This window comes from Brienomyrus brachyistius, chromosome 8, assembly GCF_023856365.1.
Source record: "Brienomyrus brachyistius isolate T26 chromosome 8, BBRACH_0.4, whole genome shotgun sequence".
NCBI classification, from domain to species: domain Eukaryota; kingdom Metazoa; phylum Chordata; class Actinopteri; order Osteoglossiformes; family Mormyridae; genus Brienomyrus; species Brienomyrus brachyistius.
The window spans coordinates 124155-140340 of record NC_064540.1 but is presented as its reverse complement, the minus strand read 5'-3'; the positions used below and the strand labels follow the sequence as shown (position 1 = coordinate 140340).

At 42.7% G+C, this 16186-nt stretch overlaps 1 protein-coding gene across 8 annotated transcripts in view; it reads left to right on the top strand.

The window, feature by feature from the left end:
- Nucleotides 1-16186, top strand: part of tox2 (TOX high mobility group box family member 2) — an 86785-nt gene that overhangs the window by 31631 nt on the left and 38968 nt on the right. For 3 of the 8 annotated variants that reach the window (XM_049021916.1, XM_049021910.1, XM_049021909.1), the window contains exons 2-3: nucleotides 1232-1324; nucleotides 15490-15549. The exons of 1 other annotated variant lie outside the window; for it this stretch is intronic. In XM_049021916.1, coding sequence (XP_048877873.1) covers nucleotides 1232-1324; nucleotides 15490-15549 — 153 coding nt within the window. Of the gene's footprint in view, nucleotides 1-1231; nucleotides 1325-4868; nucleotides 4997-15489; nucleotides 15550-16186 lie in introns of those variants that run through there. 4 more of the 8 variants (XM_049021913.1, XM_049021911.1, XM_049021912.1 and 1 more) reach the window with 4 other exon arrangements.

Genomic DNA, 16186 nt, shown 5'->3' with positions numbered 1-16186 from the left:
TAACCAGCTAGTTATAACTTACTTTCACCTAGGTTATAATTGAGCAAGGAAAACGGTAGCTGATACGGGCTGACCTGCCTGTCATGACATTTGCGAACTCGCATTTTCGCAACGCATGTTATTGGGATGGCTGGACATGCATTCCTGCGACTGCACCTTTTGGGTTCACCTAATGCGGATTTCCCCCAGAGCATGTGACCAGGCAGCAGCGGGCACCGTGATTGGTGCCTCCTCTTGCTGTCCTTAGCTGTGGCGTTCGATGGCCTGACCATGCACGGGGCACTCGGGCATTGCGCTTGTCTGCGGCTCACTGCTGAGTCTGCTTCTCTGCAGCAGTTTCGGCAGGGCTGTGAAATTTACAAATAAAATAAACTTACAAGAAGGTCGTCCCTCCGTTCGACGGAAGGTAGTTTTGTTATACACCAACGTTTCCTCTTATCACCTGCTGTCCTGGTGTGAAAATCTTTCTCTTTTTTTTCTAAACCCATTTTCACCTGCAATGCATCAAAGATGGACGCGCCCCTGAATGCCTGATGAGATAATGCTTTGAGGAGCAGTGTAGGGTCTGCCCTCGCAAACTGAAGGCTAAGTAGCCAGAACGCTATGAACAGCAACAACAGCGACAGAAAAAAAATATCACACAAACAAACAGTTGTAGCACAAGCTAATTCATCTGTCGGTGGTGTTACGATGGCCGGGCCGAGTCCTGACTGGCGCGGTGTCGCTCTGAGTCATCGAGCCTCCCGCCGCTAAGGCCCACGGTGTCGGTGCCAGAGATCCAGCAGCTTGCTGTTGCCCAGACAAGAGCGGCGAATTAGCGGCGCATTGTGATGCACTGTCGGCCACAGCCAGGCCTGGGGAAAAAAAATAAACTACAGAAAGCCCATGACTCTTATCACCCCTGGCTATGAAGTGTGACATATTGAATTTCCTCCCCCTTGAACGAGGGGTTTGGATGTCGATGTTTTGTTTTCAGATTGTTGTTTCTTTTCTTTTTTGTCTGTTTTTGCCTCCGCGTCAGGTTTTATTGTGGCTTTGTTTTATGCTTATGGGTCTCTGTTTAGACGCAGTGGCACCGAATAAATGCAGGATGCAGCGCAGAGAATGAATGCCGGGTAACGCAACTGTTATCACTGACAGCAGGGTTGCAGTGATGTGCAGTCCAGTGCTTGGTGGAGCTGGGGCCCCTCCCTAACACCCACCCCTTCATTTCTTCTCCCTCTCTCCACAGTGCAGATTCAGTGTGGCTGAGCGAGGTGTTAGACTCCACAGCACATTGCCAGTGTGCCCCGACCCTGATGGGAAAAGACTGCCCTCTGCTGGGGTGAGAGATAACTTCCCCAGCTTGTTGCAACCGTAGCGGGGCCACTGGGAGCCTAATCCGTTCTGCCCCAGTGGCCCGGCAGCAGTGGGACAGCCTGTATCAGTCACTAATTGACTCTCCCAGCAGTGTTGCCTCTGGTCCCCCACCGGAGGCTTAATCCAACACGATTCCAGAATGGAATCACACCAATACGACAATAGATTGCTATTGATCTGAGGCACAAAAGCTGGCACCACTGACCTCACTTAGCTTTTTAAACCTCATTGTTCTTCACGTTGGGTTTGCTTTAGCATTTTTTTTAACGGTCCTGAATGTATCATTCACCTCGACTGCTGTGATTTTTCACCTTATTCAGTTTACGACATTTAAAAAAAAAAAAAAAAAAAACAGGTTTTTAAATCTTGTCTTAAAACTCATTTTTATATCCTGGCATTCCATTCAACGTGAATGTGTTATTTTAAAAATATTTTTATTTATTTATTTGTTTTATTTTTTTTGTATGTTCTGTTTGTCTATCAGGTCGTACTTCTCTGTTTGTCCAGCACTTTAGTCAGCTGTTATTGTTGTTTTTAAAGTCCTTTATAAATAAACGTGACTTGACTTGACATCAAAATGTCAGATGACGACCGTAGTCAGTGCATCACATTCTCAATTAATGTTACTCAGAGACCAACAAATCTGAATGCAATAGCGAGATCTCTGTTATGGGTCCCTTCGACTTACCTTTATGCTCAGAATACAACAGTTACTGTTTCCCTGTCCGCTAATGATGCAGGTCTCATCTGAAATGACATGGGGCGAGAGAGAAAAATGAGATAATCATGCACCCAAATCTCCAGTCGGAGCTACAAGACCAACCTGAATGTTTTTTTTTTAATAATATTGTGTCAAATATCACTTTTAATGAGGTCAGGGAAAAAGAAAAAGAAATGTGTCAGGCTTGTGCCTAGACTGCCGCAGCCGCCTAGCAAACCTTAAATTATAGATGCCCTCTTTAAAACTAAGGTATGTAGAGGCACCACTAGTTACTCCATAACAGGCTTCTCAAACTTAGGTTCTGAACCTCTGTAGGGCTTGATGTTACCTTCCAATCAGCGCCTGATGTGATTGTGGCAGCCCAGCCATCCAGATGGGGTTTAGCCACTAATCGGTTACTTACAGTAACCAGGTCACGGCTGTTACCAGGAGACATTACTTTCCTCAAAGATGCAAGGTCAGACCTGCTCTCCCAAACTGTAGGAAATCTACATATAAGGGGACTTCTAGATGTCTAGAAACCTGAGCATACACTGTGTACAGAAACACTCGTGCCAGAAAGCTTACAGGGGGGGGAACGAATGCTTTTAGAGTTCTGTTGAGGGAAACCTTTAGGTGACTTAGTCTGTATGTTAAAAACAAAAAATTTCACCATAAACAGCATAACTGACACATGGGGAAGTATAGTTACAAATTACCCCAAAGAATTGTAAATTTTGTCAGGGATGGATGATTTATATGGCTAATCTTACTGAAAGTGGTAACCATATAGCCAAGAATATATGCTAATTACTCTACAAGTACAATAGACTATTGTACTTTTTGTGCAAAGTCTGTATTGAATTGTATTATATTTATTATATGTAAAAATTATAGCTTTTTTAAGCAAGCAATGGCATGTTTATTTGAATTCTTAAGTACGCCACTGGATAAAGAAGTATTTTCAAAACGGTTAATTTTGAATTTTTTTAATTTACTTACACAATGGCGTCTTTTTTTCTGCAGATTAAACACGATCTCGATCTCCTAAACATGCACCAGTTGTGTCCGCCAGGGGTTAATCCAGAGAAAGACACTGGCACATTGGTTGCGGCTTCCGTTAGAATTTCTTCGCGTCTAACGTACAACGAAATCTCGAGTAGAGTGTCTGGCGCATTTAATAATGCCATGACGCAGGCCTGAGTTTTTCCCTCTGATCCTCATTGTGCAGCTGGCACAATGCAGGCACATGAAATGGCGAAGTAATTCCATTTTCCAAATAGTCATTTTTTTATCCTAATTACTTGGAAGTGGTTTTCGAATGAATCTCTTATCTCCTAAGATTCAGCTCCTGGATCTGAATAGACTGTGTATTGTTGATGCGCTCCATTTTTAATTACAATACAGATTGCATTGATATTTCAGGCTACACGTCCACGGTCTTGTATCAAGTGAGGGGCCGTTGACAAAAGAACGTTCCTGATCCTGCGAGACAGGAATTGTGCAATCTCACCAAAAATTTTATAAACTCTTATCTTTTCAGAGCGTCTGTAGAATTGATCAAAATGAGCACATCACTGTAGGATCATTATAGTACATAAATAATTATTAAACAAAATAAAACTAAATTTCCATTATGCATCTACCATTTGCTAAAGGACGCTGAAGATGCTAAACTTGGAAATACTGAGAACCTTAGAATAAAGCTTGTAGCATTTTTGAGCTTATAGCAGGAGACAACATTTGTTTGGAGAGAACAACAAGAAATGGCAAAAAAAATAGACAAAACCACATAAGCCTGGTTCCTCTACCTGTGTGCTTTGAGGACACAACTCCATTTAGGATTATTTTGAAATCGTTTGAAGACGTGCACCGGCACTGTAGCATTAAGGCAGCTAATTATATGCTCAAGGAAACCAGAAGATTTTCCATGGCTGTTATCAGATGTTGTGGCGAGCAGCGGCGCAGCGAGGTAACTCACAGCCCTGTTACGCTCACCCTGTCACCTATCTTTTCATCTCCGTTTGCCGTGTTCAGTTAAAAGAGGCTTCTTTGCTGCTTCCTCTCCCCTTGCTAAATATAACCTCACTCCGGTGCTGTTGTCTTGCTTTCTCATCTGCAGTCTGCGTGCAGCTTGCATTGTTGCGCCCTTAATTCACATATACTTTTTTGTCTTCTTGCGAATTGCGTGTTTTTTTCTAAGCCTGCACTCTGCGACTTGGTAGGACCTTTCAAAGCGTGATGTTTGAAACACAGCAAGAAGTGTCTTCTGTAACCGATCGAGATTTATTTTTCTTACATTCAGAAGGCTGCATGTTGCTTTTCAGAACTTTCAATCGGTAGCTAAAATCTAAAAATAAGTAACACTCCTTCAAAATGTTTTTACGTTACATTATAGCAGTGTAACATTTCTTGGAGATTTGATCATGAGTATAATGGTGGAATCAGGAATCATGTTTAAAGAAAAATATTTTTCGTATGTTACTATCATACATGTAATTGAGGTCATGCCTTGAAAGAAGAAAGATGTGTTTGTTTTCTATATGACTGTTCAAGCGAGCTGCTTTTCATAATGGCGGTAATTTGACTTAAAGAGGTGACTTTGCAGCTATTATATGAACTAGACGTGACTCGCTGAAGCGGAAAGATTCTATCATAAGCTAAACTTTTGACCCGCCGGGGCCGTGTGAATGGAAATCACCACCGCATGTCAATCTGCCAGCCTTGGGTCCTCCCGTTCCCCCCCCTCCCCCCCCATCGTCTCGACTCTGGAGAATTGCGTAAAAATATACCAGCGGAGACACGGTGGAGTGAGAGAGGGGATGACCTGGGCGTTTCGATGTGTACATGTATGCAAGTAGACGTACCTTCGAAGAAACGCCTACCCAAGTTTCTGCATATGGGGAGATAGATAAACAGATGTATGATCCTGGATGGGTGAGTAGATGTGTGATACGGACTCCAGGTGGCAGGAGACATTTCTCTTGAGTTCGTAAAACTTTGCGAGTTCTTCACAGAAGCCGGAGTTAATTAAATTCTCCCTGTTGGGGATTGTCTGATAAGTTTCACAGCTCCGCTTTGCATTATTGAGACTTGTAGTCTAACAGCTGTGTTTGAAATACCCAGCAGGATTGGGGGGTATGATGACAGGGTGAAAAAAGAAACAGGGGAGAATGCTCTACAAGACTCATGGCGCTAATGGACATGTAAAGAGGCAGTGTGTCACTCGGCCTTATTTTTCACAACTTGACTGCATATCCGAAATATGTCAAAGTGCACAGCCCAGATTGCCTGGAGTGTGTGTTGTATGTGTGTGCTGTATGTGTGCTATATGTGTGTGATATGTGTGCTGTATGCGAGTGATGTGTGTGCTGTATATGTGTGTCCTGTATGTGTGATGTGTGTGCTGTATGCATGTGATGTGTGTGCTGTATGCGTGTGATGTGTGTGTTGTATGTGGGTGATGTGTGTGTTGTATGTGTGTGTTGTATGTGAGTGATGTGTGTGCTGTATGTGTGTGTGTATGCTGTATGTGTGCTATATGTGTGCTGTATGCGAGTGATGTGTGTGCTGTATATGTGTGTGCTGTATGTGTGTGTGTATGCTGTATGTGTGCTATATGTGTGCTGTATGCGAGTGATGTGTGTGCTGTATATGTGTGTGCTGTATGTGTGATGTGTGTGCTGTATGTATGTGATGTGTGTGCTGTATGCATGTGATGTGTGTGTTGTATGTGGGTGATGTGTGTGTTGTATGTGGGTGATGTGTGTGTGTGTGTTGTATGTGAGTGATGTGTGTGTTGTATGTGAGTGATGTATGTGATGTGTGTGCTGTATGTGTGTGATGTGTGTGCTGTATGTGTGTGATGTGTGTGCTGTATGCGTCTTCTGTGTGTGTTGTATGTGAGGGATGTGTGTGCTGTATGTGTGTGATTTGTGTGTGATGTGTGTGCTGTATGTGTATGATGTGTGTATTGTATGCATGTAATGTGAGTGTTGTATGTGTATGATGTGTGTGCTGTATGTGAGGGATGTGTGTGTTGTATGTGTGTGATGCGTGTGCTGTATGTGTGTGATGTGTGTGCTGTATGTGTGTGCTGTATGTGTATGATGTGTGTGCTGTATGTGTGTGAAATCTGTGTTGTATGTGTGTGATGTGTGTGTTGTATGCGTGTGATGTGTGTGTTGTATGCGTGTGATGTGTGTGTTGTATGCGTGTGATGTGTGCTGTATGTGTGTGATGCGTGTGCTGTATGTGTGTGATTTGTGTGTGATGTGTGTGCTGTATGTGTATGATATATGTGCTGTATGTGTGTGAAATCTGTGTTGTATGTGTGTGATGTGTGTGCTGTATGCATGTGATGTGTGTGCTGTATGCGTGTGATGTGTGTGTTGTATGTGGGTGATGTGTGTGTTGTATGTGTGTGTTGTATGTGAGTGATGTGTGTGCTGTATGTGTGTGTGTATGCTGTATGTGTGCTATATGTGTGCTGTATGCGAGTGATGTGTGTGCTGTATATGTGTGTGCTGTATGTGTGTGTGTATGCTGTATGTGTGCTATATGTGTGCTGTATGCGAGTGATGTGTGTGCTGTATATGTGTGTGCTGTATGTGTGATGTGTGTGCTGTATGCATGTGATGTGTGTGTTGTATGTGGGTGATGTGTGTGTTGTATGTGGGTGATGTGTGTGTGTGTTGTATGTGGGTGATGTGTGTGTTGTATGTGAGTGATGTGTGTGTTGTATGTGAGTGATGTGTGTGCTGTATGTGTGTGATGTGTGTGCTGTATGCGTCTTCTGTGTGTGTTGTATGTGAGGGATGTGTGTGTTGTATGTGTGTGATGTGTGTGCTGTATGTGTGTGATTTGTGTGTGATGTGTGTGCTGTATGTGTATGATATGTGTGCTGTATGCGTGTGATGTGTGTATTGTATGCATGTAATGTGAGTGTTGTATGTGTATGATGTGTGTGCTGTATGTGAGGGATGTGTGTGTTGTATGTGTGTGATGCGTGTGCTGTATGTGTGTGATGTGTGTGCTGTATGTGTGTGATGTGTGTGCTGTATGTGTATGATGTGTGTGCTGTATGTGTGTGAAATCTGTGTTGTATGTGTGTGATGTGTGTGTTGTATGCGTGTGATGTGTGTGTTGTATGCGTGTGATGTGTGCTGTATGTGTGTGATGCGTGTGTGGCTCTGTAGGTTATGACTCTGTGCCCATGATCAAGTCACCAGCTCAAATCTTTTGGTCAAGAATGTGACTTTATCATAGGGCTCTTTAAGAAAGGGGGGGGGGCTTCTTGCAGTGCATTTTTCAAATTTTCATTTGTTCCACTGCCTACCAAGTCTAATAACATAATAAGCTCAGTACCCCAGTAAGCTAATCTTACCTGGACCTTGAGTAAAGAGAAGCTACTGTCACTGGTATTGCATGCACAAATTGACGCTTGAATACACCAGCAATGGTATGGAAGTGCGTTTTCTAGCTGAGAAACATGAATGTATCTGCATAGACTCGCCTACATCTTTCAGGTAGCTTAAACCTTAATCATCCATTATATAGTGTATTCAAATGTAGAACTTAGATTATCTATTTCAAAAAAATAATAAAAAAGTCTTTATACTGGTTGCCACTGTGGTTCAGGAAAGTGCAGGGGGTTTGAATTCCAGCCTGGCTCTCATGTGTGGAGTTTGCATGCTCACCCCGTGGTGCACAGACATCCTGCAGTACACTTAGGCAAAATGGCATCCCTAAACTGTCCTCCGCATGCATGACCTGCATCGAGCTGCCATCCCATCCAAGGAGCTCCCGCAGCGAGCCGCGTGCTTCTGTGAAGGGGACAGAGAGATGCTAGCAGCAACAGGAAATGTTTCTCCAAGTCTGCTTGCCAGGTAGATCTGAGCAGCTGTGTTTGTGTTGAAGTGAGGACCAGACGTGGTCTTTGCCAGGATGTTCTAATGGGCACAGATGGTGGGAATGGCAAACGGCTAAAGTTTCTGTCATACAATGAGCGTCACGTGATCATGCAGTTTGCAGTCTTAATTAATTATCCGTAAATATGGCCAATATAACCAAGTCACACTCAGTTAACCAAGTAATTTCACATTTAGTCCAGCTATCAACGGCTTCATATATATTCACATTTGATATAACAATTTAGCTGTCCAATAATTTCGTGCATTGTCACTATGTAAAATAATTAAACCGTCTCCTGAGTGATTCCAAGCTGAGGTCTAAACCCAGACTGTTGACACAATCCTTTTCCAAAGACAAAAAATGTGTAGTTTGCTCCTTGTAAACTACAGATGGAAAGTCTCTGCTCTTTACTTATGTTCCCAAATGAAAAGAAAACTGCACACTTAGCTTGTATGCTGATAAATCCTTTTCTTTACCCGCCTAGCTTTTAGTTAGCAATGCAACACGCTTATCGAACCTGAATGTTGTTAGAAAAAAACATATGGGCCCTTTTCAAAAATTTAAGACAGATACTGCAGTGAAATGATTTGCAAGCATTACCGGTAGTCTCTTGAAAAGCAGGCTTTAATTTAAGCATTTTGGCAAAATAAAGAAAGCCAAATGTCTTTCTTTTGGCCTTTCCTGGAAATTATTTAAGGGGAAAAAAAACACTTAGTAAGTGGTTTTGAAAGTTCCGCAATCTATTTATTCAAGTCCTATAAATATTGCATGAGTCCTAGATTTACTTAGCTGTTAGTGTTATTTGCACTGTGTTAGTGTATTATTTTAGAGTCATGCCATGTTTATCACGAACCATGACCTACTTCCAGTTAGCGCCTTTCATTCTCGGTAATCTGTGATATCTCAAACTACTGTCCCAGCTGAACAATTACACTGCACAGCAGTCCAAATCGAGATGTTTGCAGTAAACAACGTGTGTAATTAACACTTAATGAACCCCTTTTCTGCAGCGAAGGGGCAATTAGATTCGTAATAAGGAATATTGCTTCAACACCAGTCAGGCACCAAGTAACAATATTGTCCTGCCGAAAATTTCGCTCCTTCGCATTTCGCTCCTTACATGCAGACAGGGATGAATTCGGAATTAAATACGGGCCTCTGGAATTCCAGGGCGGTCTCGGATGAATGCCCAGGTTTCAGATGTTCCTTGTTGGAGCATTTGAAATCACAAGACACTTTTTAGAGAACTTGGAGAGGTCTTTAATTAAGCTCCGCTGAAAGGAACAGAGTAACTGCAGATAGCACAGAGAATCCCATGCAAACCAGGTAGAAAGAGAAGACAAATAAGATGCAGAATTGTTTGCTGAGATGACCTAGATCCCAGCCTTTTGTTTTTGGTGGAGCACCAATCCTTTCCTGGAGCTTTGATGGGGTTATGACTCGTGTTTTCTACAAAGAGTTTTCAAATGATTGCTCTGGATATTGATTTGACTCTCTGACAAAGAACAGGTGGATCATGTTGACGAACGCTCAGCCAGAATACTTGAGAATTTAGCTGGGGTTTCTTGGCTCAATCCTGCACTGAAACGTGTCCTTTGCACCTAGCAATCTTCAAGTAGTAAAAACGTTCCTTCATGGAAGTCATGGCAGATGACACGGTACATAATGCCGACCACCTTCCCATTAATGAGGAGGCCGTGCACATCCTCTAAGAGCGCGATGGTTAACCAGATCAAGAGAAAGGGAGAATGTGACAGTGAGATGAGTCAGATTAATTTTGCTGTAAGAGTGGTAGGGGTAACCAGATGGAGCAAATTAGGGAGTGCAAGAAAGAGAGAGACAGAGAGAGAGAGATTAATTTTGCTGAAAAAGTACTTTGGGAAACCGGATCAAGCAAATGAGGGAGTGCAGCAGAGAAGGAGAGAGATTAATTTTGCAGTAAGAGTGCTATGGGTAACCATATCAAGCAAATGAGGGAGTGCAACAGAGAGAGAGGGAGACATTCATTTTGCTGTAAGAGTGCTATGGGTAACCGGATCAAGCAAATGAGGGAGTGCAGCAGAGAGGGAGAGAGATTGATTTTGCTGTAAGAGTGCTATGGGTAACCATATCAAGCAAATGAGGGAGTGCAGCAGAGAGAGAGGGAGAGAGATTCATTTTGCTGTAAGAGTGCTATGGGTAACCGGATCAAGCAAATGAGGGAGTGCAGCAGTGAGAGAGATTCATTTTGCTGTAAGAGTGCTATGGGTAACCGGATCAAGCAAATGAGGGAGTGCAGCAGAGAGGGAGAGAGATTCATTTTGCTGTAAGAGTGCTATGGGTAACCATATCAAGCAAATGAGGGAGTGCAGCAGAGAGAGAGGGAGAGAGATTCATTTTGCTGTAAGAGTGCTATGGGTAACCGGATCAAGCAAATGAGGGAGTGCAACAGAGAGAGAGGGAGAGAGATTCATTTTGCTGTAAGAGTGCTATGGGTAACCGGATCAAGCAAATGAGGGAGTGCAGCAGTGAGAGAGATTCATTTTGCTGTAAGAGTGCTATGGGTAACCGGATCAAGCAAATGAGGGAGTGCAGCAGAGAGAGAGGGAGAGAGATTCATTTTGCTGTAAGAATGCTATGGGTAACCGGATCAAGCAAATGAGGGAGTGCAGCAGAGAGAGAGCGAGATTCATTTTACTGTTTTGCTATTTGTAAATTATAAAGCCGCTCTCTGAAAAAAGCCTTTGTATGCTTCTCCCTGAGACTGCCCTTGGTAGCCAACCATTGTTCAGCACATGATATAATGTAGGCAGTTTTAATAGATTTAATGGAAACCGCAGGCAAGGTTCAGTGGCTTTTTATCAAGAGACCACTTTATGACAGGCTGACTATGAGGGGGTATCGCTTAAATAAATGAAATACTTGATATATTCTGAAAGCAGAGGTCACATTGAGCAACACAAAAGGCAAGTGTTGTCGAGAGAAAGAAGTGTCCTGTCAGTCAGTGAGTAGCAAGTATCCATCCCTGCTTCGAATGTCTTTGCAGTTGTGCTGGAGTGACATACACTGGCTTTAAGAAAGTAAGCAGGTATTGCGTTTATCTTCAGGAACAATTAAATCCTACCAGGCTAAACACAATGAAGTATGTTTCGTGTAGTGAATTAGACTGGCACATCGCATGTGTTTTGAACGGTAATTTCTACTCTGATAAGCGATCTTATTCTGTGGTCTTACATGTTGAAAAACCCTGACAATTGTGGAAATATAGACATCGTGTTTATATTTCGAAAAAAACAACACGTTTAAAATATTGGTTATGTGACTTTTAAAGTATTAAAGTCTTCCTGGTATATAATTATACGCAGCAGCAGTGGATTTGATGTACACTGTGTCCTGTTTGTCTGAGTAACAACAGTTGCCTGTAAGTGAAGTATTTGTGTTCCTTTCCATCCTAAACATGTAATCACCCTCCCCCCTAATTTATGTAAAAAGTTAGAAATAGATGATGCATCTATCTTTTATACCATTTGTCTGATGCACAAAGAGACAAAGTCTTCTTTCTAAAAGAAAGCGAAAATTATCAAGAATGAAAAGAATGATGAAAGTCATGATGGGCTGATAATCTTCTGCTGCTCTTATTGAACATATAAAATCTCAATAGCTATATATTAACCATATGCACATTCAGGGACGATAGCTTTTAGCAGGTGGGGCCCACTGTAGCCCCCTAAACTCTCTCAAGGGTAGAAGAGTTGTACATTGAAAGAAGCATTTCTATACACCACTTTACTGAGCTGTTATTTTTGCACCTGTGTCCTGCCTGTTGTCCTTAAAAAGTCTGGTTATTCTCCTCTGACCTGCTTCATTAAGAGAGTGTTTTTGTCCACAGAGTTTCTTCTCCCTTCTGGATGTTCTTTCTTCATGCCACTATTCTCTGTAAACCCCAAACGCTGTATTGCGTCAACATCCAAGCAGATTTTTGGCATTTCTGAAGAGCTGAAAGTACCACATGTGGCACTAATAATCACACCATGTTGAGAACCAGCCGCTCCAATGGCCAGTCGAACAGCAGCGGAGGCCTTGATGCTTCCTACTTGCTGTGTGCAGGGACGGATTATGGGATGTGTGGCCCCTGGGCAAAACCAGCACCACCACAACCACCACAATTCAAGGGCCCTTGGCAGCCAAACGCCCTCCCTATAGGGTCAGGGGCCCTTGTAGGCAGAGGATCAAAGAATGTAGGCCCTCTAAAATAGACAAACGAAAATACATTGTTGATAAGCGTTGCACATTGTTTTGGGCTAGGGGCCCCACGGGCCCCCTGCACCCCAAGGGCCCCTGGGCAGCGGCCCCGCTGTGTGCATTCAGCCGCATCCACATGACTCGCTGTTTGGAGGAGCAGCATTAGCCAGTCGCTGTACTTAATAAACTGGCCGCCTTACATATTAGCATTTAAAGGATGTGCTAAAAAAGTTAAGCCTCCCCGGCAGCAGTTTAGCGTATTTTGAGAAGTGTGGCCGTGACCTATGACCCCCTTTGGAGAGAATCAGGAGGGAGGTGGAAGTCAGCCGGCCAAACTTGGCACGCTGACTCGGCCTTTTTCATGACTTGGCACTGTGACTCATTCCAGCTACAGCTGTGGAAAAAATTAAGAGACCACAGCGCAAATGTTGTTTCACTCAGTTCTCAAATTCTGGGTCTGGGTCTGTGAATAATATATATATATATATATTGCAAACTGCAGCCTGGGTCTTCTCTCTTTCTCATGAATGAAGGGCTTCTTCCTTGCTTTATGGGACTTCAGTCCTGCTTCTATGAGCCTGATATGAACTGTCCTAGCAGTGCACTTCACACCTGCACTTAATGCTTCCCATTCCTTTGGAAGGTCACTTGAGGTCATCATGCAATTCATGAGAAACTGTCAGATAAGTTAACGGTCATCTCTGGCATTAGAAAGTCACTTCTGCCCTCTACCTGGCTGGTTTCTGGCCGTTCCCAGTGTTTCCTGCTTCACCTTATTCCTGTGTACTGCTGTCTTAGAAATGTTGAAGCTGGATGCGACCTGCCGCTCAGTGTGACCTTCTGTCAGCAGCCTCACGATTAAACCAGGATTTTAAAATGCAGATTTGTTTAAAAATATAGAGTGATCTCTTACGTTTTTCCACTTCTGTATGTATCAAATGGTGTATTCTCTTTTAACTTTCAGCAACTCTGTACATGGTCCAGTCCAGATAGCAGTATCAATGGTAAATGGACTGCATTTATATAGCGCTTTTCTACTCCTACGAATACTCAAAGCACTTTACATGTTATGCCTCCCATACACACATTCACACACCGGTAGCGGAGGCTGCCATGCAAGGTGCCAACCTGCTCACCAGGAGCAATTTGGGGTTCAGTGTCTTGCTCAAGGACACTTTGATGGGGTCAGGAGGAACTAGGGCTCAAGCCTGCAACCCTCCGGTTGCCGAACGATAGCACTACCTCCAGCGTCACCATCTTCCTCCGAGCTGTATAGAAGCCTACAGCTATTCCCTTTAATTCTGCTGTGTTCTTCGTCCTTGAAAATGGTTGAACCCCGTTCTTACTCTTTGTGCTTTATTGATCGTGTCCCTCTTCAGACTCCATTGCTGCCGAAATGGAAAAGTCCGTATTTAATGTGCTTCCATTTACCATTGTGTTTCTCATCTCGTCACAGCAATACAGGGCCGGCGAAGTTTGCGATTAATCCCGAAATGCTGCTAGACAAACTGCAGAAGCTGAGCAGCCCTCAAGTTGGGGGAGTTGACTTTCGTTTTGATGGGTTTCATTTCAACTCTAAAGCATTTCTTGAGCTGGGCCGCGGGCTCGAGAATGTTACTGTTCCTGGCCAGTCGTTCATGTTTATCATTACCTGCCGTCAACAGTCATGTTTGTGGTGGCAGTAAAGTGGAGCAAGGCCTCTTTCACAATCCATATGGGCATGTCAGCATGTTAGACTCCATTAACATGTAGAACAACACAGCTGAACACGTAAAATTACTCTCACACAAACATCTGTAGAGATCACATGCAACAAAACCTGTCCCCTTTTACCCAAGCAGTGTCTGTTAGCCTCTTCCTGTGTGGTTGTGTAAATTTTCACTGATTATACATTTTTTCGCCCAATTATGATTTTCATTTGACATCACTGATACAGAAAGAAACTTTTGTGTTGTTTGTCGCCTAGTCTGGTTGTTAATCTTTTTGCATGCAGTCTATAGGCTACAAAACAGCAATATTGTTTTTGTAACATTCTTAGGTGTATATGTACGTGTATATACATACAAATACATTTATATAAGTGAGTTCACATAAATCATAAATTACTCCATAGATGATCTTCATAAATGTATCAAATTCATGTTAAATACTGTATTTCAATACAACAATCACTATTCTCTTTGGAAATGATTCAAATAATCCGACACTTCAGAGCGACTGAATTTGTATATTTTATTTTCTCCGTTGCGTGGAACAAAGGGTCAGGCAGGCTTGCTGATGGTTCCCTCGAGGAGATGCTTCGCAAAGATGAGACAAAGTCGAAAAATGTGCGAGAGCGGATTATCGGAAACTGATGAGAATGCCGAAAAGGCCGGCATTCCGAGTGATGGCCCCGTTTCTTCTCGGGAGCGCATCGACGGCTGACATGCTCAGGAGGAGAGGAGATGCGCGCATGTGGAGAATCGATGAGGGCCCTTCGTTAGTTAGCATGCTGACAACACCGACAGAATTCCAGAGCCGGTCGGTCTACATTTTCTGCTCCCGCATTTTATACGAATCAGAACAAAATTTCGCTGATTTGGGATTGCTCTTTTAGTTACTAATTTCTCCTCAGGGACCAATAAAGTCCAATAAAGACCTAATGACCTATAATTGATACACAATACAGAGGAATGAGTAAACAAAATATATGCATTGCATTGCTTTAGTTGGTAGCATTTCTCAGCAACATTTGCTTGGTTTGCTTTATAATTAGCCCACAGCAAGCTATTTCATTCTCTAGTAGTCTCTGTCTGGATGGCCCTGATGTTGGGGTTAATCTGAGTGTAAATTCTCTAAAGAGATTTCTGCTGTCTCTGACCCCATGAAGGTCCCCAGGTCCCATGTGATTTATGTAGCTGTCCTTGTCACCTCCCTGTGCACAAGCATGGCACCCAACCCAAGTAGCACTTTTGATGCCTTCTATCCATAATCTTCCTGACCAGCCTAATTATACTCTCAGCGAACTGTAATTACTGACACCTAGAAAGTCAGTTGAGGTTTCAAGCTGATAAAAGCAATTAGATTTGTGTTTTATAATCTCTTTGTGTTGCTTCTTTATTTATAAGACTCTGATTAGAAGTTTCAGAGTGTAAGTCCCACAAAGATCATTGCGCTTCTGCTCTTGGCCTGAATTCTCAGCATTAATGTAATCTCTGAATATCCCTGGGTAATTGTTTTTTTTTTTTTTAAGCAGCAAACAATATCAATAATCTCTTTACATTTTATTTTATTATTATTATTTTTTTTTTTTGCAGTTTGATGGTGATAACATGTACATGAATGAAAATAACCAGGATTTTCTCTCTCCTAATCAGGTGAGTGGGTCCGTTTTCTGCTGTTTCAACCTACCGTTCCCCATATCACCACCTGATTTAAGAGTGTGATTCACCCTTCCCGCAGCCCTTGTTCAGAAAATAGCTTTGCCACAGTGCATTTCTGCAGCTTTTACTCTTTGTGCTCCCATCGCTGCATGGCATCCCTCATCGTCTGCTTTAAATGCAATACGGTAATTAAAAATCCCAGTTGAAAATTCCCTCTCCCGATGAGCTGCCCTTAAAGGATTCTCTTTTTTTCTTCTGCTGAATTTGAAAAGAAATTCATCGTGTCCCTGACAGCAAGTCCAAGGCTGTTGCCTGTGCATTTCCATCAACATGACTGCTGATATCGACCATACAGAAAAAGTCTAGAATCTTGCGGTTACACAGAACAAAACAAATGTACATATTTAGATGTTTCTGAGGATAATGATGTAATACGTTCCCCAAGAATCAACATAATCATCGCTGCGATCGAAGTCTTGCATTGTTGTCCTTGTTGTTCTTTATATTACAGTATGAGGAGGATATTTCTTAAAAGTGGTGCCCAAAGTGAGCGAAACCGAATTCAAAGGCAGAGAGTTCTTTAAACATGCGCTTGCCCTGAGCCAGTTTCTAACGGTATCTAACCACTCCT